The sequence below is a fragment of the Dendropsophus ebraccatus genome, chromosome 13, assembly GCF_027789765.1.
Source record: "Dendropsophus ebraccatus isolate aDenEbr1 chromosome 13, aDenEbr1.pat, whole genome shotgun sequence".
In the NCBI taxonomy this organism is placed as follows: Eukaryota; Metazoa; Chordata; class Amphibia; order Anura; family Hylidae; genus Dendropsophus; species Dendropsophus ebraccatus.
In genome coordinates, this window is record NC_091466.1 from 81,758,369 (window position 1) to 81,785,854 (window position 27,486).

Genomic DNA, 27,486 nt, shown 5'->3' on the forward strand with positions numbered 1-27,486 from the left:
ATGGGGGTCCGCAGTGATGTATGTACAGTATAGATGGGGGGGCCGCAGTGATGTATGTACAGTATAGATGGGGGTCCGCAGTGATGTATGTACAGTATAGATGGGGTCCGCAGTGATGTATGTACAGTATAGATGGGGTTGGCAGTGATGTATGTACAGTATAGATGGGTTTGGCAATGATGTAAGGACAGTATAGATGGGGGTCCGCAGTGATGTAAGGACAGTATAGATGGGGGTCCGCAGTGATGTATGTACAGTATAGATGGGGGGTCCGCAGTGATGTATGTACAGTATAGATGGGGTCCGCAGTGATGTATGTACAGTATAGATGGGGTCCGCAGTGATGTAAGGACAGTATAGATGGGGTTGGCAGTGATGTATGTACAGTATAGATGGGGTTGGCAGTGATGTAAGGACAGTATAGATGGGGGTCCGCAGTGATGTAAGGACAGTATAGATGGGGGTCCGCAGTGATGTAAGGACAGTATAGATGGGGGGGTCCGCAGTGATGTATGTACAGTATAGATGGGGTTGGCAGTGATGTATGTACAGTATAGATGGGGGGTCCGCAGTGATGTAAGGACAGTATAGATGGGGGGTCCGCAGTGATGTTTAACAGTATAGATGGGGGTCCGCAGTGATGTATGTACAGTATAGATGGGGTTGGCAGTGATGTATGTACAGTATAGATGGGGGTCCGCAGTGATGTAAGGACAGTATAGATGGGGGGTCCGCAGTGATGTAAGTACAGTATAGATGGGGGGTCCGCAGTGATGTATGTACAGTATAGATGGGGGGGCCGCAGTGATGTATGTACAGTATAGATGGGGGGTCCGCAGTGATGTAGGACAGTATAGATGGGGGGGTCCGCAGTGAGTGTATGTACAGTATAGATGGGGGTCCGCAATGATGTAAGGACAGTATAGATGGGGGGTCCGCAGTGTGTGTACAGTATAGATGTCCGCAGTGATGTATGACAGTATAGATGGGGGTCCGCAGTGATGTATGTACAGTATAGATGGGGGTCCGCAGTGATGTATGTACAGTATAGATGGGGGGTCCGCAGTGATGTAAGGACAGTATAGATGGGGGTCCGCAGTGATGTAAGGACAGTATAGATGGGGGTCCGCAGTGATGTATGTACAGTATAGATGGGGTTGGCAGTGATGTAAGGACAGTATAGATGAGGGTCCGCAGTGATGTAAGGACAGTATAGATGGGGGTCCGCAGTGATGTATGTACAGTATAGATGGGGGTCCGCAGTGATGTAAGGACAGTATAGATGAGGGTCCGCAGTGATGTAAGGACAGTATAGATGGAGGGTCCGCAGTGATGTAAGGACAGTATAGATGGGGGGGTCCGCAGTGATGTATGTACAGTATAGATGAGGGTCCGCAGTGATGTAAGGACAGTATAGATGGGTTTGGCAATGATGTATGTACAGTATAGATGGGGGTCCGCAGTGATGTAAGGACAGTATAGATGGGGGGGTCCGCAGTGATGTATGTACAGTATAGATGGGGGGGTCCGCAGTGATGTAAGGACAGTATAGATGGGGTTGGCAGTGATGTATGTACAGTATAGATGGAGGGTCCGCAGTGATGTAAGGACAGTATAGATGGGGTTGGCAGTGATGTATGTACAGTATAGATGGGGGTCCGCAGTGATGTATGTACAGTATAGATGGGGTTGGCAATGATGTATGTACAGTATAGATGGGGTTGGCAGTGATGTATGTACAGTATAGATGGGTTTGGCAATGATGTAAGGACAGTATAGATGGGGGTCTGCAGTGATGTAAGGACAGTATAGATGGGGTTGGCAGTGATGTAAGGACAGTATAGATGGGGGTCCGCAGTGATGTAAGGACAGTATAGATGGGGGGTCCGCAGTGATGTAAGGACAGTATAGATGGGGGGGGTCCGCCAGTGATGTATGTACAGTATAGATGGGGTTGGCAGTGATGTATGTACCAGTATAGATGGGGGGTCCGCAGTGATGTAAGGACAGTATAGATGGGGGGTCCGCAGTGATGTAAGGACAGTATAGATGGGGGGTCCGCAGTGATGTAAGGACAGTATAGATGTGGTTGGCAGTGATGTAAGGACAGTATAGATGGGGGTCCGCAGTGATGTAAGGACAGTATAGATGGGGGTCCGCAGTGATGTATGTACAGTATAGATGGGGGGTCCGCAGTGATGTAAGGACAGTATAGATGGGGTTGGCAGTGATGTATGTACAGTATAGATGGGGGTCCGCAGTGATGTATGTACAGTGTAGATGGGGTTGGCAGTGATGTATGTACAGTATAGATGGGGTTGGCAGTGATGTATGTACAGTATAGATGGGGGGTCCGCAGTGATGTAAGGACAGTATAGATGGGGGTCCGCAGTGATGTATGTACAGTATAGATGGGGGGGTCCGCAGTGATGTATGTACAGTGTAGATGGGGGGTCCGCAGTGATGTATGTACAGTATAGATGGGGGGTCCGCAGTGATGTATGTACAGTATAGATGGGGGTCCGCAGTGATGTATGTACAGTATAGATGGGGGTCCGCAGTGATGTATGTACAGTATAGATGGGGTTGGCAGTGATGTATGTACAGTATAGATGGGGGGTCCGCAGTGATGTAAGGACAGTATAGATGGGGGGTCCGCAGTGATGTAAGGACAGTATAGATGGGGGGTCCGCAGTGATGTAAGGACAGTATAGATGTGGTTGGCAGTGATGTAAGGACAGTATAGATGGGGGTCCGCAGTGATGTAAGGACAGTATAGATGGGGGTCCGCAGTGATGTATGTACAGTATAGATGGGGGGTCCGCAGTGATGTAAGGACAGTATAGATGGGGTTGGCAGTGATGTATGTACAGTATAGATGGGGGTCCGCAGTGATGTATGTACAGTGTAGATGGGGGTCCGCAGTGATGTATGTACAGTATAGATGGGGTTGGCAGTGATGTATGTACAGTATAGATGGGGGGTCCGCAGTGATGTAAGGACAGTATAGATGGGGGTCCGCAGTGATGTATGTACAGTATAGATGGGGGGGTCCGCAGTGATGTATGTACAGTGTAGATGGGGGTCCGCAGTGATGTATGTACAGTATAGATGGGGGTCCGCAGTGATGTATGTACAGTATAGATGGGGTTGGCAGTGATGTATGTACAGTATAGATGGGGGTCCGCAGTGATGTATGTACAGTGTAGATGGGGGTCCGCAGTGATGTATGTACAGTATAGATGGGGTTGGCAGTGATGTATGTACAGTATAGATGGGGGGTCCGCAGTGATGTAAGGACAGTATAGATGGGGGTCCGCAGTGATGTATGTACAGTATAGATGGGGGGGTCCGCAGTGATGTATGTACAGTGTAGATGGGGGTCCGCAGTGATGTATGTACAGTATAGATGGGGGGTCCGCAGTGATGTATGTACAGTATAGATGGGGGTCCGCAGTGATGTATGTACAGTATAGATGGGGTTGGCAGTGAGATGTGGCCACACAGGCATCAGCTCTGGCTTTGCTGATTCCAAATGATTTGACTGATCAGATCTTCTTTCCTCAGGGTTAGAGGGGTCTCCCTCACAGGCCCCTGCTGGGCAGGATGTCTATGTGCAGGCCTGCCGTCAGGTGGGAATTGTTCCTGCTTCCTACTTCCTCCGTCACATAAATGAGACACACATGGACCTGAAGCATTATGGATTGGGGCCCCGTGGAGCCCGTGCTATAGCTGCGGCCCTGAAGGTAAGTGTCTTGAAGCAGAGGTCTATATTAGGGACTGTTCACACAGAGCAGCCGTCATTTTTTCTTTTTTCCAGACTAACACAAGCATCACCCACCTGAGCTTGGAGGACAACTGGATTGAGGCAGAGGGGCTGCTCCATCTGGTGCCAATGCTCAGAAAGAACACCACCATCCAGGAGCTGGTAGGGGGGTAATAAGCCGCGTGTGTACAGGACCAGGCCGCCGCCATACTCAGCCATGTGTTTTTCTCCTCCAGGACCTTTCCAACAACCATCTGGGGGTGCAGGGCGCGGACATGCTCTCCAGGATGTTACAGGACAATCTGTCCCTCAGAGCCCTCAATCTAGCACGTAAGTCAATGCCCCGCCCCTGAGGATCTGATGGAGGAGGCAGATCCAGTGTACTGCAAACTAGTACAGGCCACCAGTGTACCAAAAAAGTGCAACTCCCTACAGAACCCCGGGAACAGATCCCAGAGTCGCCGAGCCCCAAGAACAGATACCAAAGTCATAGAACCCTAAGATCGGATCCAAGAGTCACAGAACCTCAAGAATAGATCCCAGAGTCACGGAACCTCCAAGAACAGATCCCAGAGTCACAGAACCCCAAAACCAGATCCCAGAGTCACAGAACCCCCAAACCAGATCCCAGAGTCACAGAACCCCCAAACCAGATCCCAGAGTCACAGAACCCCCAAACCAGATCCCAGAGTCACAGAACCACCAAACCAGATCCCAGAGTCACAGAACCACCAAACCAGATCCCAGAGTCAGAGAACCCCCAAACCAGATCCCAGAGTCAGAGAACCCCCAAACCAGATCCCAGAGAACCCCCAAACCAGATCCCAGAGTCACAGAACCCCCAAACCAGATCCCAGAGTCACAGAACCCCCAAACCAGATCCCAGAGTCACAGAACCCCCAAACCAGATCCCAGAGTCACAGAACCCCCAAACCAGATCCCAGAGTCACAGAACCACCAAACCAGATCCCAGAGTCAGAGAACCTTCAAACCAGATCCCAGAGTCAGAGAACCTTCAAACCAGTTCCCAGAGTCAGAGAACCCCGAAACCAGATCCCAGAGAACCCCCAAACCAGATCCCAGAGTCAGAGAACCCCCCAAACCAGATGCCAGAGTCAGAGAAACCCCAAACAAGATCCCAGAGTCAGAGAACCCCCAAGACTAGATCCCATAGTCACAGAACCCCCAGAACAGATCCCAAAGTGACAAAACCCAAAGAAGAAAAAACACAAAGACAGAATCGGATGCCTTCTAGTGCAGTAATTAAGGTCAGCTCAAAATAAGCAGAAGAGGTGAACAGAGTGTATACTCACCTGTACAGGTTGTGCTGATGTAGGCACAACACTATCACTAGCTCAATATAACACCGCAGCCGGCTACAGGTGCCTCACAGATAAACCGGGAGGTGAAGACAGTAGTAGTAGAGCAAATTCCCAGCAGCAACAAACTGGGACAGGAAAGAACCTTCCAGACGAGACTGGGGCAGGTGTAGGGAAATCCAGTATATCATACACCACCAAGGAGTACGTCTAAGCGGTGTATGATGCCTGAGGAAGGCCCTATCTTATTTGTGAGCCGAAACGCATTGCATAAATACCACTTGAAAATTCTCCTTGGTGGTGTATGTGTCAGGGCAGTCCCTTTTCTTGACCCGCAACCCCTGTCCCTGCCTACTTGCCCCCCTGGGCTAAACCCCAGGGCACCAACTGGGCGACAGTCCCTAGCCTAACTAGAGATACAGGGCGGTAGACAGTACACACAGACAGGTATACAATAACAGGTCAGGCAGTCCGAGTTGGCAACAGGAGGTAACGTCAAAGTCCAAATCGGCAAGCAATGGGTTAACAGAGTCTGGGCCAAGGTCGAGCACAAGAGGTGACGTAGTACAGAGGGGTGAGGCAGAGCCAAAGGCCAAGTGTCAAATAACAAGCAGTATAATGGATCCGCTGCTGTAGCTGGAGACCAAACACACACTGATAGAAACTACTACACTACTGATGGAAATGACCCGCCCCGGCCGCTGATAGGAGCAAGGAGTCTGACAGCAGTGATGGAGACCAATAGCAGCCAGGGAGCCGCCCCTGAGAGGAGCAAGGAGTCTGACAGCAGTGATGGAGACCAATAGCAGCCAGGGAGCCGCCCCTGATAGGAGCAAGGAGTCTGACAGCAGTGATGGAGACCAATAGCAGCCAGGGAGCCGCCCCTGATAGGAGCAAGGAGTCTGACAGCAGTGATGGAGACCAATAGCAGCCAGGGAGCCGCTCCTGATAGGAGGAAGGAGTCTGACAGCAGTGATGGAGACCAATAGCAGCCAGGGAGCCGCCCCTGATAGGAGCAAGGAGTCTGACAGCAGTGATGGAGACCAATAGCAGCCAGGGAGCCGCCCCTGATAGGAGCAAGGAGTCTGACAGCAGTGATGGAGACCAATAGCAGCCAGGGAGCCGCCCCTGATAGGAGCAAGGAGTCTGACAGCAGTGATGGAGACCAATAGCAGCCAGGGAGCCGCCCCTGATAGGAGCAAGGAGTCTGACAGCATGGAGACCAATAGCAGCCAGGGAGCCGCCCCTGATAGGAGCAAGGAGTCTGACAGCAGTGATGGAGACCAATAGCAGCCAGGGAGCCGCCCCCTGATAGGAGCAAGGAGTCTGACAGCATGGAGACCAAGAGCAGCCAGGGAGCCGCCCCTGATAGGAGCAAGGAGTCTGACAGCAGTGATGGAGACCAATAGCAGCCAGGGAGCCGCCCCTGATAGGAGCAAGGAGTCTGACAGCATGGAGACCAATAGCAGCCAGGGAGCCGCCCCTGATAGGAGTAAGGAGTCTGACAGCAGTGATGGAGACCAATAGCAGCCAGGGAGCCGCCCCTGATAGGAGCAAGGAGTCTGACAGCAGCATGGAGACCAATAGCAGCCAGGGAGCCGCCCCTGATAGGAGCAAGGAGTCTGACAGCAGTGATGGAGACCAATAGCAGCCAGGGAGCTGCCCCTGATAGGAGCAAGGAGTCTGACAGCAGTGATGGAGACCAATAGCAGCCAGGGAGCCGCCCCTGATAGGAGCAAGGAGTCTGACAGCATGGAGACCAATAGCAGCCAGGGAGCCGCCCCTGATAGGAGCAAGGAGTCTGACAGCAGTGATGGAGACCAATAGCCGCCAGGGAGCCGCCCCTGATAGGAGCAAGGAGTCTGACAGCAGTGATGGAGACCAATAGCAGCCAGGGAGCCGCCCCTGATAGGAGCAAGGAGTCTCACAGCATGGAGACCAATAGCAGCCAGGGAGCCGCCCTTGATAGGAGCAAGGAGTCTGACAGCAGTGATGGAGACCAATAGCAGCCAGGGAGCCGCCCCTGATAGGAGCAAGGAGTCTGACAGCAGTGATGGAGACCAATAGCAGCCAGGGAGCCGCCCCTGATAGGAGCAAGGAGTCTGACAGCAGTGATGGAGACCAATAGCAGCCAGGGAGCCGCCCCTGATAGGAGCAAGGAGTCTGACAGCATGGAGACCAATAGCAGCCAGGGAGCCGCCCCTGATAGGAGCAAGGAGTCTGACAGCAGCATGGAGACCAATAGCAGCCAGGGAGCCGCTCCTGATAGGAGCAAGGAGTCTGACAGCAGCATGGAGACCAATAGCAGCCAGGGAGCTGCCCCTGATAGGAGCAAGGAGTCTGACAGCAGCATGGAGACCAATAGCAGCCAGGGAGCCGCCCCTGATAGGAGCAAGGAGTCTGACAGCAGTGATGGAGACCAATAGCAGCCAGGGAGCCGCCCCTGATAGGAGCAAGGAGTCTGACAGCAGTGATGGAGACCAATAGCAGCCAGGGAGCCGCCCCTGATTGGAGCAAGGAGTCTGACAGCAGTGATGGAGACCAATAGCAGCCAGGGAGCCGCCCCTGATAGGAGCAAGGAGTCTGACAGCAGTGATAGAGACCAATAGCAGCCAGGGAGCCGCCCCTGATAGGAGCAAGGAGTCTTGACAGCATGGAGACCAATAGCAGCCAGGGAGCCGCCCCTGATAGGAGCAAGGAGTCTGACAGCAGTGATGGAGACCAATAGCAGCCAGGGAGCCGCCCCTGATAGGAGCAAGGAGTCTCACAGCATGGAGACCAATAGCAGCCAGGGAGCCGCCCCTGATAGGAGCAAGGAGTCTGACAGCATGGAGACCAATAGCAGCCAGGGAGCCGCCCTGATAGGAGCAAGGAGTCTGACAGCAGTGATGGAGACCAATAGCAGCCAGGGAGCCGCCCCTGATAGGAGCAAGGAGTCTGACAGCAGTGATGGAGACCAATAGTAGCCAGGGAGCCGCCCCTGATAGGAGCAAGGAGTCTGACAGCAGCATGGAGACCAATAGCAGCCAGGGAGCCGCCCCTGATAGGAGCAAGGAGTCTGACAGCATGGAGACCAATAGCAGCCAGGGAGCCGCCCCTGATAGGAGCAAGGAGTCTGACAGCAGTGATGGAGACCAATAGCAGCCAGGGAGCCGCACCCTGATAGGAGCAAGGAGTCTGACAGCAGCATGGAGACCAATAGCAGCCAGGGAGCCGCCCCTGATAGGAGCAAGGAGTCTGACAGCATGGAGACCAATAGCAGCCGGGGAGCCGCCCCTGATAGGAGCAAGGAGTCTGACAGCATGGAGACCAATAGCAGCCAGGGAGCCGCCCCTGATAGGAGCAAGGAGTCTGACAGCATGGAGACCAATAGCAGCCAGGGAGCCGCCCCTGATAGGAGCAAGGAGTCTGACAGCATGGAGACCAATAGCAGCCAGGGAGCCGCCCCTGATAGGAGGAAGGAGTCTGACAGCAGTGATGGAGACCAATAGCAGCCAGGGAGCTGCCCCTGATAGGAGCAAGGAGTCTGACAGCAGTGATGGAGACCAATAGCAGCCAGGGAGCCGCTCCTGATAGGAGCAAGGAGTCTGACAGCAGTGATGGAGACCAATAGCAGCCAGGGAGCCGCCCCTGATAGGAGCAAGGAGTCTGACAGCAGTGATGGAGACCAATAGCAGCCAGGGAGCCGCCCCTGATAGGAGCAAGGAGTCTGACAGCAGTGATGGAGACCAATAGCAGCCAGGGAGCCGCCCCTGATAGGAGCAAGGAGTCTGACAGCATAGAGACCAATAGCAGCCAGGGAGCCGCCCCTGATAGGAGCAAGGAGTCTGACAGCAGCATGGAGACCAATAGCAGCCAGGGAGCCGCCCCTGATTGGAGCAAGGAGTCTGACAGCAGTGATGGAGACCAATAGCAGCCAGGGAGCCGCCCCTGATAGGAGCAAGGAGTCTGACAGCAGTGATGGAGACCAATAGCAGCCAGGGAGCCACCCCTGTGCTCTGAATGGGGCAAGCCCCAGGAGAATGCAACGCCTGAAGGCTTAACCCCACGAGCACCAGAGAAGAGGAGTCAGGAGAAGCATGAAGCTGGGTTTTGGCTCCCTGGCAGCACAGTGTGATGTGTGGGAATCAGGTCAGAGAGACATTGGGCGTCGGCTGGTTCTGCTAGATCGCCACTCGTTTACTGGGCCTATTCCACGGCCCGATGATCGTTGAGCGAGGGTGTGCAGGGACATCGTTACCAATGTCCTTGCAGCCCCCATTACCTGGCAGGACTTCTCCTCCTGTGCTCCGTCTTCCTCCCCGGGTCCTGCAGCGCATCAGCAGCTCCGGAGTGGCCCGACTGAGCTGTCAGACCGCTCAGCCAATTACTGGCTGCTCCGGTCCTGGCCTGTGATTGGCTGAGCGGTCTGACAGCTCAGTCAGGCCGCTCCAGAGCTGCTGATGCTCCGCCGCGGGACCCGGGGAGGAAGACGGAGAGGAGGAGAAGTCCTGCCAGGTTATGTATGGGGCTTCTCAAATCGTTGGTCACGCACCGGTATTCCACCATAGCGATGTGCAGTGGGGAACCAATGATTTTAGGTCTGGCCCTAAATAAACGATCAGCCGATGACACGATCATCGGGTGGTCGTTTTCTCTATTCCACCGAGTGATAATCGGCTGAATCGGGCCAAATGGGGCCAATTCGGCCGATTATCGCTCCCGTGGAATAGGCCCCTAATGGTATGAAATAGTGGATTTCCCTACACCTGCGCCAGGCTCGTTTGGAAGGTTCTTAACCCCAGTTGGTTGCTGCTGGCAATTTGCTCTATTGCTAGAACCCAAAGAACAAATCCCAAATTCGCAGAACCCCAAAAACAGATACCAAAGTCATAGAACCCTAAGAACAGATCCAAGAGTTAGTGAACCCCAAGAAAAGAGAGCAGAGTCACAGATTCCCAGAGTCACAGAACCCCAAGACCAGACCCCAGAGTCACAGAATCTCAAAACCAGATCCCAGAGTCACAGAACCCCAAGACCAGATCCCAGAGTCACAGAACCCCAAGAGCAGATCCCAGAGTCACAGAACCCCAAGAGCAGATCCCAGAGTCACAGAACCCCAAGAGCAGATCCCAGAGTCACAGAACCCCAAGAGCAGATCCCAGAGTCACAGAACCCCAAGACCAGACCCCAGAGTCACAGAACCTCAAGACCAGATCCCAGAGTCACAGAACCCCAAGACCAGATCCCAGAGTCACAGAACCCCAAGACCAGACCCCAGAGTCACAGAACCTCAAGACCAGATCCCAGAGTCACAGAACCCCAAGACCAGATCCCAGAGTCACAGAACCCCAAGAGCAGACCCCAGAGTCACAGAACCCCAAGACCAGACCCCAGAGTCACAGAACCTCAAGACCAGATCCCAGAGTCACAGAACCTCAAGACCAGATCCCAGAGTCACAGAACCCCCAAGACCAGATCCCAGAGTCACAGAACCCCAAGAACAGATCCCAGAGTCACAGAACCCCAAGACCAGATCCCAGAGTCACAGAACCCCAAGACCAGACCCCAGAGTCACAGAACCTCAAGACCAGATCCCAGAGTCACAGAACCCCAAGACCAGACCCCAGAGTCACAGAACCTCAAGACCAGATCCCAGAGTCACAGAACCCCAAGAATAGATCCCAGACTTACAAAACCCAGATAATAGATCCCAGAGTCACAGAATCTCAAGAACAGATCCCAGGGTCACAGATCCCTCTAGAAAATACAGAAAAGACAGGGCTCCATGGTGTATGATCATAAAAACAGAGGTAGATCAAGTAGTGGAGTTTAACAATGCATTCCCTCACCTTATGTGGTTGTGCAAGACTGAGGCGCAACTCTCCAAGCATATAGAGGGAAACACTGATGAAGCGCAGCCTCTCCTGTATGCCCCACCAAGGCAAATAATAGATCAATAGAGGCCCAAGAACAGATCCCAGAGTCACAGATACCCAAGACCAGATCCTAGAGTCAGAGAACCCCCAAGACCAGATACCAAAGCAAGAGAAGCTCAAGAAATGATCCCAGTCACAGAACCCCAAGAACAGATCACCAAGAACAGATCCCAGAGCCACAGAACCCCAAGAACATATATCAAAGTCACAGAACCCTATGGAGAACCCCAAGAACAGATCCCAGATTTACATATGTCCAAGACCAGATCACAGAGTCAGAGAACCCCCAAGAACAGATCCCAGAGTCAGAAGACCCCAAGAACAGATCCCAGAGTCAGAGAAGCCCAACTACTGATCCCAGAGTCACAGAACCCCAATAACAGATACCAGAGTCATTGAATTCCCAGAACAGATCCCAAAGTCACATAACCCTAAGACCAGATCCCAGATTCACATAACCTCAAGACTAGATTCCAGAGTCACAGAGCTCCAGGAACAGGTTCCAGTGTCACGGAACCCCAATAACAGATCCAAGAGTCACAGAACCTCAATAACAGATCTTTGCATTCACATAACCCCAATAACAGATCCATGTCGTCACAGAACCCCAATAATAGATCAATGTCATTATAGAACCCCAATAACAGATCCCTGCTGTCAAAAAACCCCAATAACAGATCCCTGCTGTTAAAGAACCCCAATAACAGATCCCTGCCGTCACAACCCCCCCTCCCCCCCAAAAAAAGATCCTTGCAATCACAGAACTTCAAGAACAGATCCCAGAGCCACAGAACCTCGGTAACAGATCCCTGTGATGCACTTTGATGGCTTCTCCTGGTGGCACTAAATACAATACATCTCTAGGTAACTATAGCACCTAAAGGCCAAGCCCTCAGGAATCATGACATTCTGAATTATCAGATGCTGGAGTACAGGAATGTCCCTGTATCTATCGGCCATAGATCAGGTTTCTGCTCTCCGCTCTAATGTCTGTGCCTCATCACTTATTTATCTTCCAGACAATGGATTTAGCGACACGTCCGCGAAGCACATGGCAGAGGCCATGTCTGTGAGTATCTGCCCTCCAGCAGCTTCAGCTTACATACTGTATGCATCCCAGCACTGACCCCCCATATCCCCTAATATCAGACCCCTTACACCCCAGCACTGACCCCCCCATATCCCCTAATATCAGACCCCTTACACCCCAGCACTGACCCCCATATCCCCTAATAACAGACCCCTTACACCCCAGCACTGACCCCCATATCCCCTAATAACAGACCCCTAACACCCCAGCACTGACCCCCATATCCCCTAATAACAGACCCCTTACATCCCAGCACTGACCCCCATATCCCCTAATAACAGACCCCTTACACCCCAGCACTGACCCCCATATCCCCTAATAACAGACCCCTTACATCCCAGCACTGACCCCCATATCCCCTAATATCAGGCCCCTTACACCCCAGCACTGACCCTCATATGCCCTAATAACAGACCCCTTACACCCCAGCACTGACCCCCCATATCCCCTAATAACAGACCCCTTACACCCCAGCACTGACCCCCATATCCCCTAATAACAGACCCCTTACACCCCAGCACTGACCCCCATATCCCCTAATAACAGACCCCTTACACCCCAGCACTGACCCCCATATCCCCTAATATCAGGCCCCTTACACCCCAGCACTGACCCCCATATCCCCTAATATCAGGCCCCTTACACCCCAGCGAACACCCCCCATATTCCCTAATAACAGACCCCTTACACCCCAGCACTGACCCCCATATCCCCTAATAACAGACCCCTTACATCCCAGCACTGACCCCCATATCCCCTAATATCAGGCCCCTTACACCCCAGCACTGACCCCCATATCCCCTAATAACAGACCCCTGACACCCAGCACCTGACCCCATATCCCTAATAACAGACCCCTTACACCCCAGCACTGACCCCATATCCCCTAATAACAGACCCCTTACAACCCCAGCACTGACCCCCATATTCCCTAACAGACCCTTACACCCAGCACTGACCCCCATATCCCCTAATAACAGACCCCTAACACCCCAGTACTGACCCCCATATCCCCTAATAACAGACCCCTTACACCCAGCACTGACCCCCATATCCCTAATAACAGACCCCTTACACCCAGCACCTGACCCCCATATTCCCTACCAGACCCCTTACACCCCAGCACTGACCCCCATATCCCCTAATAACAGACCCTTACCCCCAGCACTGACCCCCATATCCCTAATAACAGACCCCCTACACCCCAGCACTGACCCCCATATTCCCTAACAGACCCCTAAACACCCAGCACTGACCCCCCCATATCTCCTAATAACAGACCCTTACACCCAGCACTGACCCCCATATTCCCTAAATAACAGACCCCTTACACCCCAGTACTGACGCCCCATATTCCTCTAATAACCGACCCCTTACATCCAGCACTGACCCCCATATCCACTAATAACAGACCCCTTACACCCCAGCACTGACCCCCCATATCCCCTATAACAGACCCCTTACATCCAGCACTGACCCCCATATCCCCTAATAACAGGCCCCTTACACCCCAGCACTGACCCCCATATCCCCTAATAACAGACCCCTTACACCCCAGCACTGACCCCATATCCCCTAATAACAGACCCCTTACACCCCAGCACTGACCCCCATATTCCCTAATAACAGACCCCTTACACCCCAGCACTGACCCCCATATCCCCTAATAACAGACCCCTTACATCCCAGCACTGACCCCCATATCTCCTAATAACAGACCCCTTACACCCCAGTACTGACCCCCATATCCCCTAATAACAGACCCCTTACACCCCAGCACTGACCCCCATATCCCCTAATAACAGACCCCTTACACCCCAGCACTGACCCCCATATTCCTTAATAACAGACCCTTACACCCCAGTACTGACCCCCATATCCCCTAATAACAGACCCTTACACCCAGCACTGACCCCCATATCCCCTAATAACAGACCCCTTACACCCCAGCACTGACCCCCATATCCCCTAATAACAGACCCCTTACACCCAGCACTGACCCCCATATCCCCTAATATCAGGCCCCCTTACACCACAGCACTGACCCCCATATCCCCTAATAACAGACCCTTACAACCCCAGCACTGACCCCATATTCCCTAATACAGACCCCTTACACCCCAGCACTGACCCCCATATCCCCTAATAACAGACCCCTTACACCACAGTACTGACCCCCATATCTCCTAATAACAGACCCCTTACACCCCAGTACTGACCCCCATATCCCCTAATAACAGACCCCTTTACACCACCAGCACTGACCCCCATATCACCTAATAACAGGACCCCTTACACCCCAGCACTGACCCCCCATAGTCCCTAATAACAGACCCCTTACACCCCAGCACTGACCCCCATATCCCCTAATAACAGACCCTTACACCCCAGCACTGACCCCCATATCCCCTAATAACAGACCCTTTACACCCCAGCACTGACCCCCATATCCCCTAATAACAGACCCCTTACACCCCAGCAATGACCCCCATATCCCCTAATATCAGGCCCCTTACACCCCAGCACTGACCCCCCCCATATTCCCTAATAACAGACCCCTTACACCCCAGTACTGACCCCCATATCCCCTAATAACAGACCCCTTACATCCCAGCACTGACCCCCATATCCCCTAATAACAGACCCTTACACCCCAGCACTGACCCCCCATATCCCCTAATATCAGACCCCTTACACCCCAGCACTGACCCCCATATCCCCTAATAACAGACCCCTTACATCCCAGCACTGACCCCCATATCCCCTAATAACAGACCCCTTACACCCCAGCACTGACCCCCCCCATATTCCCTAATAACAGACCCCTTACACCCCAGCACTGACCACCCCCATATCCCCTAATAACAGACCCCTTACACCCCAGCACTGACCCCCATATCCCCTAATAACAGACCCCTTACACCCCAGCACTGACCCCCCCATATCCCCTAATAACAGACCCCTTACACCCCAGTACTGACCCCCATATCCCCTAATAACAGACCCCTTACATCCCAGCACTGACCCCCATATCCCCTAATAACAGACCCCTTACACCCCAGCACTGACCCCCATATCCCCTAATATCAGGCCCCTTACACCCCAGCACTGACCCCCATATTCCCTAATAACAGACCCCTTACACCCCAGCACTGACCCCCATATCCCCTAATAACAGACCCCTTACACCCCAGTACTGACCCTCATATTCCCTAATAACAGACCCCTTACACCCCAGTACTGACCCCCCCATATCCCCTAATAACAGACCCCTTACACCCCAGTACTGACCCCCATATCCCCTAATAACAGACCCCTTACACCCCAGCACTGACCCTCATATGCCCTAATAACAGACCCCTTACACCCCAGCACTGACCCCCATATCCCCTAATAACAGACTCCTTACACCCCAGCACTGACCCCCATATCCCCTAATAACAGACCCCTTACACCCCAGCACTGACCCCCATATCCCCTAATAACAGACCCCTTACACCCCAGTACTGACCCCCATATCCCCTAATAACAGACCCCTTACACCCCAGCACTGACCCCCATATTCCCTAATAACAGACCCCTTACACCCCAGCACTGACCCCCATATCCCCTAATAACAGACCCCTTACACCCCAGCACTGACCCCCCCCCCCCATATTCCCTAATAACAGACCCCTTACACCCCAGCACTGACCCCCATATCCCCTAATAACAGACCCTTACACCCAGCACTGACCCCCCATATCCCCTAATAACAGACCCCTTACACCCCAGCACTGACCCCCATATCCACTAATAACAGACCCCTTACACCCCAGCACTGACCCCCATATCCCCTAATAACAGACCCCTTACACCCCAGTACTGACCCCCATATCCCCTAATAACAGACCCCTTACACCCCAGCACTGACCCCCATATCCCCTAATATCAGACCCCTTACACCCCAGCACTGACCCCCATATCCCCTAATAACAGACCCCTTACACCCCAGCACTGACCCCCATATCCCCTAATAACAGACCCCTTACACCCCAGTACTGACCCCCATATCCCCTAATAACAGACCCCTTACACCCCAGCACTGACCCCCCCCATATTCCCTAATAACAGACCCCTTACACCCCAGTACTGACCCCCATATCCCCTAATAACAGACCCCTTACACCCCAGCACTGACCCCCATATCCCCTAATATCAGGCCCCTTACACCCCAGCACTGACCCCCATATCCCCTAATAACAGACCCCTTACATCCCAGCACTGACCCCCATATCCCCTAATAACAGACCCCTTACACCCCAGCACTGACCCCCATATCCCCTAATATCAGACCCCTTACATCCCAGCACTGACCCCCATATCCCCTAATAACAGACCCCTTACACCCCAGCACTGACCCCCATATCCCCTAATAACAGACCCCTTACACCCCAGCACTGACCCCCATATCCCCTAATAACAGACCCCTACATCCCAGCACTGACCCCCATATCCCCTAATAACAGACCCCTTACACCCCAGCACTGACCCCCATATCCCCTAATAACAGACCCCTTACATCCCAGCACTGACCCCCATATCCCCTAATAACAGACCCCTTACACCCCAGCACTGACCCCCCCATATCCCCTAATAACAGACCCCTTACACCCCAGCACTGACCCCCATATCCCCTAATATCAGACCCCTTACACCCCAGCACTGACCCCCCATATCCCCTAATATCAGACCCCTTACACCCCAGCACTGACCCCCCATATCCCCTAATATCAGACCCCTTACACCCCAGCACTGACCCCCATATCTCCTAATAACAGACCCCTTACACCCCAGCACTGACCCCCATATCCCCTAATAACAGACCCCTTACACCCCAGCACTGACCCCCATATCTCCTAATAACAGACCCCTTACACCCCAGCACTGACCCCCATATCTCCTAATATCAGACCCCTTACATCCCAGCAGTGACCCCCCATATTCCCTAATAACAGACCCCTTACACCCCAGTACTGACCCCCATATCCCCTAATAACAGACCCCTTACACCCCAGCACTGACCCCCATATCCCCTAATAACAGACCCCTTACATCCCAGCACTGACCCCCATATCCCCTAATAACAGACCCCTAACACCCCAGCACTGACCCCCCCATATCTCCTAATAACAGACCCCTTACACCCCAGCACTGACCCCCATATCCCCTAATAACAGACCCCTTACATCCCAGCACTGACCCCCATATCCCCTAATAACAGACCCCTTACACCCCAGCACTGACCCCCCCATATCTCCTAATAACAGACCCCTTACACCCCAGCACTGACCCCCATATACACTAATAACAGACCCCTTACATCCCAGCACTGACCCCCATATACACTAATATCAGACCCCTTACACCCCAGCACTGACCCCCATATCCCCTAATAACAGACCCCTTACACCCCAGCACTGACCCCCATATCCCCTAATAACAGACCCCTTACACCCCAGCACTGACCCCCATATCCCCTAATAACAGGCCCCTTACACCCCAGCACTGACCCTCATATGCCCTAATAACAGACCCCTTACACCCCAGCACTGACCCCCATATCCCCTAATAACAGACCCCTTACACCACAGTACTGACCCCCATATCTCCTAATAACAGACCCCTTACACCCCAGTACTGACCCCCATATCCCCTAATAACAGACCCCTTACACCCCAGTACTGACCCCCATATCCCCTAATAACAGACCCCTTACATCCCAGCACTGACCCCCATATCCCCTAATAACAGACCCCTTACACCCCAGCACTGACCCCCATATCCCCTAATAACAGACCCCTTACACCCCAGCACTGACCCCCATATCCCCTAATAACAGACCCCTTACACCCCAGCACTGACCCCCATATCCCCTAATAACAGACCCCTTACACCCCAGCACTGACCCCCCATATCTCCTAATAACAGACCCCTTACACCCCAGCACTGACCCCCATATTCCCTAATAACAGGCCCCTTACACCCCAGTACTGACCCCCATATCCCCTAATAACAGACCCCTTACACCCCAGCACTGACCCCCATATCCCCTAATAACAGACCCCTTACACCCCAGCACTGACCCCCATATCCCCTAATAACAGACCCCTTACACCCCAGCACTGACCCCCATATCCCCTAATAACAGACCCCTTACATCCCAGCACTGACCCCCATATCCCCTAATAACAGACCCCTTACACCCCAGCACTGACCCCCATATCCCCTAATAACAGACCCCTTACACCCCAGCACTGACCCCCATATTCCCTAACAGACCCCTTACACCCCAGCACTGACCCCCCATATCCCCTAATAACAGACCCCTTACATCCCAGCACTGACCCCCATATCCCCTAATATCAGACCCCTTACACCCCAGCACTGACCCCCATATCCCCTAATATCAGGCCCCTTACACCCCAGCAATGACCCCCATATCCCCTAATATCAGGCCCCTTACACCCCAGCACTGACCCCCCCCCATATTCCCTAATAACAGACCCTTACACCCCAGCACTGACCCCCCATATCCCCTAATAACAGACCCCTTACACCCCAGCACTGACCCCCATATCCCCTAATAACAGACCCCTTACACCCCAGCACTGACCCCCATATCCCCTAATAACAGACCCCTTACACCCCAGTACTGACCCCCATATCCCCTAATAACAGACCCCTTACACCCCAGTACTGACCCCCATATCCCCTAATAACAGACCCCTTACACCCCAGCACTGACCCCCCATATCCCCTAATAACAGACCCCTTACATCCCAGCACTGACCCCCACATCCCCTAATAACAGACCCCTTACACCCCAGCACTGACCCCCATATCCCCTAATATCAGGCCCCTTACACCCCAGCACTGACCCCCATATCCCCTAATATCAGGCCCCTTACACCCCAGCGAACACCCCCCATATCCCCCTGTGACCCTCTGTTTCCCCCCACAGACCAACTTCCAGGTGACCCGGTTGGATCTCAGCCACAACGAGTTCTGTGAGGGAGGAGGAGAATACCTGGGTCAGATGCTCGGTAAGTGACAGCCAGTCACCGTCTGCGTGATTCTAGATATCGTAGTCTCGTAGTATCGTCGCACAGATTACTGTCCTAATCGACAGCGGGTAACTTGGAGAAGGACCCTACCCTAAATAAGTACAAACAAGACAGACAAACACAAGAGGAGTCAGCAATCCTGGCTGTTTACTGTCAGGTAGCAGAGGTACTACATCACAAGGCCAAAGCTAGGTCAAAAGTCAGGCAGATAGTCAGGGTGGGCAGCAAGCCAAAAGGTCAGGTATAAAAAATAGCAGGAATTGATAGAATACGCACAATAGCCAGCACCTAATGCAACAACTTATAGGGAGCCAGAGGCCTGGGCCAGGCCCCTGACCAGGCCCAAATGCAAACACCTGATAAGTGGTAAGATCTAACTGGCAGCAGGGTTAACTCCAAGGTTAAAGAGTAATAATCAGCTCACCGGTTGTTGGCACTCTTCAGTGCTCCGGATCCACACCTGGCTGGTGTGTGCCAACGTATTCAAGGAAAACAATGATCCAGCACTTAGCGAAGAACGTAGCCTTTTATTGCAGATAAAAACATGTGATACACCATAGTGCAGGGACCCCACAGGAATCAGACGCGTTTCGAGCGCATGCGCACTCTTGCTCACTGATAACTCCACCACATTCCTTCCTTAAATGCCTTGCAACCAGGTGAGTTTAATAACCGTGGGGGTGAATAAATGAACATATGATGTGCTGTTGGTATAGCCACAAAACCTAACACATACATTTGCAAAATGTATATACACAAAAGTAAACAATAAAAACACATGAGGATAAACAGACAGGAAAGTAGGAGATGGACACGATGATGATAAGTAATAAATGTACACATTATAGGAACGCCATATACTGGATACATGGGAAAATGAATGTCAAAAACCATCCATACAGCTCGAATTACAACAATGTCTATTTTTATATATATGTATACAACCTGTATACCCATGTATTCATCCTACACAATTCCATGAACACACCTGTACTATACAAATAAATGTTATAACCAGATATGTGTGGACAATGGAAAAACAACAGATTATAAAGTCACCATTTGTATAACGCTGTTCATTGCGTACTGTGTGAACAAGAGGCAATATTCATAAATATAACGTAGTTGAAATCACACATATAAGGATAGCAATAATATATATATGTATGTGTGTGATGGAAACTAAAAGGGCAGCAAAGTAAAGGGAGACCAGAAATGAATAATAAAATTACTGAAATTAATAATGAAATAATAACTCCCGACGTACATTCATGTCCTCAGGGGCACGTGTGCCCAACGTGAATTGCCAAAAGGCTTCCCGGTCCCGTAATTGTTTATGTATATCACCACCTCTTGCTGAGGGCACAATTTTTTCAATGCCATAAATTACAAAAGATTTATAGTTAGAATGGTGACAGTTAATAAAGTGTAGTGATGCACCCGATTTATTTCTTAGTGGATTTCCGGTGATGTCATTGAGATGTTCCAGTGCACGAACTTTTAATTTTCTGCTGGTGCAACCAACATATTTAATTTTACACATGGTACACTCAATGACATACACCACATATGTGGAATTACAATCTATATGTTGTTTAATAGAAAAATGTCTGGTATTGGAATTATTATAAAATGTACTGCAAACTTTAGCAAACGGATAAGTGCCACACTTAAAAAAGCCAAGCCGTTGTAACCATGTCGGAGACCTTTTATCTGATAGGACCAAACTAGGGGACAATATGTCCCCGAGGGTTTTAGCCCTCTTGGGGACGACTGCACAACCCTGAGCCAGTATTTCCACCAACTTATCATCCTCCTGCAAAATGTGAATGTGTTTCTTGATAATGTATTTTATACTATCAAAAAGCGGAGTATATGTAAGTGACAGCACCGGTTTAGAACAGTTTTTTAGTTGTTGTTTATTTACTGGTGACTTATGTTTAGATTGGATTAATGTTAAACGATCTTTCTTGATGACTATATTTCGTGCTCTACTGCAATGGAAATTGGTGTATCCTCGAGCTTTGAGTCTATCTTCCAAGTTGCAGGCCTCTTGCTCAAAAATGTCACTGTTAGTACAGTTCCTCTTAATACGGGTCATTTCCCCCACGGGAATGGCCCGTATAGTAGGAGGTGGATGATTGCTGTCCGCTCTGAGTAATGTGTTGCACGAAATGGGTTTACGATAAGTGGAAAATTCTATTTTGTTATTAGGTGATCCCTGTAGCAGCAAATCCAAAAATTCTATACAATGTTTTTGAAAATTGTGTGTGAATTTCAAATTATAGTTATTGGAATTTAGATAGGACAAAAATAATGGTACAGAAGATTCATCTCCGTTCCAAATGATGATGACATCATCAATGAATCTTCCGTACCATTGTAAACAAGAGGAAAAAGGATTAGACACAGAAAAAATATATTGTTCTTCCCAAAAAGACATGGTGAGGTTAGCTAATGAGGGGGAGTGTCTGGCCCCCATCGAAACCCCACTACATTGAAGAAAAAATTTGCCGTCAAACATGAAAAAATTATGGCTCAACAAAAAAGAGGTCACTTCCATAATGAATTCATTGAGTTCACTGGTGTACTGTCCATACTTATGTAAATGAAATTGAAGGGCATGCAAAGCCACCGACCATGGGATGGATGTATACAATGACGTGACATCACACGACAGCCAGTGCCACTCTGGCTGCCATGTGATGTCACTGAGTGATGTAAGAACATCTCTGGAGTCTTGCAAATAGCCTGGAACTCGCCTGACCAATGGCTGTAATAAGCCATCTAGCCACGGAGAGAGTCTCTCCAATAGTGACCCTGTACTGGACACTATAGGGCGCATGGGGGGCGGTGACACCCCCTTGTGTGTTTTCGGTAGCGCATACATAATGGGGGTAATGGGATTTTCTACTATAAGATAGTCTGACTCTTTATTACTAAGTATGCCCAAATTTACCCCATATGCCACTATCTTGCGTAATTCTTCCAAATATTTGCTGGTAGGATTAAATGTTAGTTTTGAATATGTAGTTTCATCACTTAATAAATTTTCTATTTGCAGCATATAATCCGTCTTATTCATGACAGTAACTATACCACCCTTGTCAAAGGTGGACAGTTCCTTTAGAGCTTTCTGCTCATTCAAAGACAGATTATGCCTTGATTGTTTATGTATGGTATTTTCTGCAATCATGGAAGAAACATCACGTTCCACCACATGCTGGAATCGATCCATACAGTCCACATGGGACTGGACTGGATAGAACCCAGGATTTTTAGTGGTGTGAAATACATTATTATGAATCACACCTTGATCAGTAGTACCTTGTAAATCCAATAATGACAAAAGAGCCTGCTGCTCAGAGAAATTTTTTCCTATAAATTCATTCGCAACCTCACCATCACATGGAAATGTGGTGTGAACTGGATCAACATTGAAAAAATGTCTGCGCACAGTGAGATTGCGAATGAACCTATTAACATCACACAAAATGGAAAATGCATTAGGTGTATTTGTGGGCGCAAAATTTAAACCTTTGGACAAAACATAGATTTGGTCTTGGGATAATTCCCGAGTGGATAAATTCATTACGTTTTTTTTCTCACTTGGCTCCTCAATTCGCGTGCCTCCCCTCCTCCTATGTTTCCTGCCGCCCCGACGGGGCCTTGCTTGTTTTTTGATTTTTTATTTTTTGAGAAGTATGAGGCACTAGTGGAGGCTTTAGGAGAAGCCTCCGAAGCTGAACTGTCCATGTTATCGGTTTCTGGTTCAGAGGAGCGCATGCGCTCGAAACGCGTCTGATTCCTGTGGGGTCCCTGCACTATGGTGTATCACATGTTTTTATCTGCAATGGAAAAATAAAAGGCTAACGTTCTTCGCTAAGTGCTGGATCATTGTTTTCCTTAACTCCAAGGTTGCCAGAAGCATAACAAGCAGAGCGGGTGACTGAACAAACCCAGACAGACCAGTGTTCAGCCTAAGCTCAGAACATGGCAAGATACATACAAAACTCCAAGATTCAGCACTGTCTTGGCCACAACACATGAACCAAGGAACGCGTGGAAGTCAGTACTGACACAGACATAACAGTCCTGCTGGCAGTCTCCTTCTGCCATAGGAAAGGAAGCTACCGTGGAGGCATGAGCTTGGTTGCCACAATTCTGAAATAAGCCCTACTGTCCAAATGTCCAACGTTGGGTCTCAAAGTAGCCAGCATGCACTAAGAACTTCCCAATAACATCTCCTCAACCAGCCCATACTGTTCACACCTGTCAGGAAGGACATCACCATTAGCATAGTGGCACAGTGTTCTGGATCCATCAATGTTTCTCCACAGAGATCTGGATCTATCACACCGGCCATGTTTCTCTATAGAGATCTGGATCCACCTGACCGGCCATGTTTCTCTATAGAGATCTGGATCCATCTGACCCGCCATGTTTCTCTATAGAGATCTGGATCCATCTGACCAGCCATGTTTCTCCACAGAGATCTGAATCCATCTGACCGGCCATGTTTCTCTATAGAGATCTGAATCCATCTTGCCGGCCAGGTTTCTCCACAGAGATCTGGATCCATCTGACCGGCCATGTTTCTCCACAGAGATCTGAATGCATATGACCGGCCATGTTTCTCCATAGAGATCTGGATCCATCTGACCAGCTATGTTTCTCCATAGAGATCTGGATCCATCTGACCAGCCATGTTTCTCCACAGAGATCTGAATCCATCTGACCGGCCATGTTTCTCTAAAGAGATCTGAATCCATCTTGCCGGCCATGTTTCCCCACAGAGATCTGGATCCATCTGACCGGCCATGTTTCTCCACAGAGATCTGGATCCATCTGACCGGCCATGTTTCACCACAGAGATCTGGATCCATCTGACCGGCCATGTTTCTCCACAGAGATCTGGATCCATCTGACCGGCCATGTTTCTCCACAGAGATCTGGATCCATCTGACCGGCCATGTTTCACCACAGAGATCTGGATCCATCTGACCGGGCCATGTTTCTCCATAGAGATCTGGATCCATCTGACCGGCCATGTTTCACCACAGAGATCTGGATCCATCTGACCGGCCATGTTTCTCCACAGAGATCTGGATCCATCTGACCGGCCATGTTTCTCCACAGAGATCTGGATCCATCTGACCAGCAGTGTTTCTCCACAGAGATCTGGATCCATCTAACCCGCGATGTTTCTCTATAGGGATCTGGATCCATCTGACCGGCCATGTTTCTCCACAGAGATCTGGATCCATCTGACCGGCCATGTTTCTCTATAGAGATCTGGATCCATCTGACCGGCCATGTTTCTCTACAGACATCTGGATCCATCTGACCAGCCATGTTTCTCTACAGACATCTGGATCCATCTGACCGGCCATGTTTCTCTATACAGATCTGGATCCATCTGACCGGCCGTGTTTCCCCACAGAGATCTGGATCCATCTGACCGGCCGTGTTTCCCCACAGAGATCTGGATCCATCTGACCGGCCGTGTTTCCCCACAGAGATCTGGATCCATCTGATCGGCCGTGTTTCCCCACAGAGATCTGGATCCATCTGACCAGCCGTGTTTCCCCACAGAGATCTGGATCCATCTGACCAGCCATGTTTCTCTATACAGATCTGGATCCATCTGACCTGCCGTGTTACCCCACAGAGATCTGGATCCATCTGACCGGCCGTGTTTCCCCACAGAGATCTGGATCCATCTGACCGGCCGTGTTTCCCCACAGAGATCTGGATCCATCTGACCGGCCATGTTTCTCTATACAGATCTGGATCCATCTGACCTGCCGTGTTTCCCCACAGAGATCTGGATCCATCTGACCGGCCTTGTTTCCCCACAGAGATCTGGATCCATCTGACGGCCGTGTTTCTCTATAGATATCTGGATCCATCTGACTGGCCATGTTTCTCCACAGAGATCTGGATCCATCTGACTGGTCATGTTTCTCCACAGAGATCTGGATCCATCTGACCGGCCATGTTTCTCTATAGAGATCTGGATCCATCTGACCGGCCATGTTTCTCTATAGAGATCTGGATCCATCTGACCGGCCATGTTTCTCTATAGAGATCTGGATCCCTCTGTCCGGCCATGATTCTCTATAGTGATCTGGATCCATCTGACCTGCCATGTTTCTCTATAGAGATCTGGATCCATCTGACCGGCCATGTTTTTCCACAGAGATCTGGATCCATCTGACCGGCCATGTTTCTCCATAGAGATCTGGATCCATCTGACTGGCCGTGTTTCTCTAGAGATCTGGATCCATCTGACCGGCCATGTTTCTCCACAGAGATCTGGATCCATCTGACCAGCCATGTTTCCCCACAGAGATCTGGATCCATTTGACCGGCCGTGTTTCCCCACAAAGATCTGCATCCATCTGACCAGCCGTGTTTCCCCACAGAGATCTGGATCCATCTGACCGGCCATGTTTCTCTATACAGATCTGGATCCATCTGACCAGCAGTGTTTCCCCACAGAGATCTGCATCCATCTGACCGGCCGTGTTTCTCTAAAGATATCTGGATCCATCTGACCGGCCATGTTTTCCCACAGAGATCTGGATCCATCTGACCCGCCATGTTTCCCCACAGAGATCTGGATCCATCTGACCGGCCGTGTTTCTCTACAGACATCTGGATCCATCTGACCGGCCGTGTTTCCCCACAGAGATCTGGATCCATCTGACCGGCCATGTTTCTCCACAGAGATCTGGATCCATCTGACCGGCCGTGTTTCCCCACAGAGATCTGGATCCATCTGACCGGCCGTGTTTCCCCACAGAGATCTGGATCCATCTGACCGGCCATGTTTCCCCACTGCTTAGTCATGTAATTCCCGCTGTTCTGGAGCTGCATCTTTGTTTTCCGCTGAAGCAGGCTGCTTGCTGTTATTTCTGTGCTCAGGAGCGGTGACTTGTGGGTTGGACATATTAGTCAGACCCTATTGTTGTATTTGGCTGCAGTATCTGGACTCCTGTTCATCAGAACGATTCCTGACATCCTCCTCTCATCCCTTCCCATGTTTCCGTATCCCCTTTGACTGGATGTTCTTCATCAGTCTCACCAGTCTCTGTATACTCTTTTCCCCGTTCCTTGTATACTTACCATACTGCAAGAGACCCTGGCCCCGGCTACTTTAGCCCTCATGACCAGGCCGCACTCGCAGTACCTTGTAGTTACACAGTTTCATGTGTAATGTGGATTCGCACTGGTGATCCCGGGGTTTTATGATGCACTCAGGATCATTGGTCTAATCTCCATGAAGGGAAGCAGTTGTAAGAGGGTAGGGGGCTCCAATATAGGGGTCACTGGTTCCTTCCTGGGTAGTACAGAAGAAAGTTCAGAGGAGCACTCCGTGCAAAGTCCCGTGGTGCACAAGGACAGGAGTACAATCCCAGCGATCCCCGCAATCCTAGTGATCATGGACTTTCTTTGTTATTTAAGTTAGTTTGTGTGGTGTACAAGGCAGTTGATAAAGGCTATTATGCCGAAACGCGTTCTGCTTGGTTTGAACATTCACACTTTTATGATAATGGATATTGAATAAAGACTGAAGAAATATATAATCGGTGAATGCCGGCTTTTTGTACTGTACATAGGGTAGGGCTCCAGGGACACAATACATCCCCTGTGGTATATACAGGTGTAGTAGCTGCAGCACGGAGGTTTCCGTCATGTAATTCTGCTGACTCTACTTTCATTTTAGCAGCAAATGAGGGTCTCCAGGAGCTGAATCTCAGCTGGAACCACATCCGCATGAAGGGGGCCATAGCACTCAGCGCCGGCCTCAGGGTAAATCCGGGTGACTTGTCCCAAATCTCATATCATATAGGCTTCAAGAATCCTTGATATACACAGTAGTCTTATACTAGCCCTGGACCTGCCCTGCCATCAATATCACCCCCATGCCAACCCTCCAATATCCCCCCATGACCACCCTCCAATAGCTCCCCCATACTAACCCTCCAGTGTCCCCCCCATACTAACGCTGCAATATTCCCCCATACTAACCCTCCAATATCCCTCCATACTAACCCTCCAATATCACCCCTATACTAACCCTCCAATATCCCCCCATACTAACCCTCCAATATCCCTCCATACTAACCCTCCAATATCACCCCTATACTAACCCTCCAATATCACCCTCATACTAACCCTCCAATATCCCTCCATACTAACCCTCCAATATCACCCCTATACTAACCCTCCAATATCACCCTCATACTAACCCTCCAATATCCCCCCATACTAACCCTCC

General features: G+C 50.8%; 1 protein-coding gene across 1 annotated transcript in view; it reads left to right on the forward strand.

Moving 5' to 3' along the window:
• LRRC74A (leucine rich repeat containing 74A) overlaps positions 1-27,486 on the forward strand; it is a 36,751-nt gene that overhangs the window by 5,768 nt on the left and 3,497 nt on the right. Inside the window, exons 2-7 of the mRNA XM_069950270.1 lie at positions 3,568-3,746; positions 3,821-3,928; positions 4,003-4,096; positions 12,023-12,072; positions 19,097-19,178; positions 26,932-27,017. Coding sequence (XP_069806371.1) covers positions 3,568-3,746; positions 3,821-3,928; positions 4,003-4,096; positions 12,023-12,072; positions 19,097-19,178; positions 26,932-27,017 — 599 coding nt within the window. The remainder of the gene's footprint in view (positions 1-3,567; positions 3,747-3,820; positions 3,929-4,002; positions 4,097-12,022; positions 12,073-19,096; positions 19,179-26,931; positions 27,018-27,486) is intronic.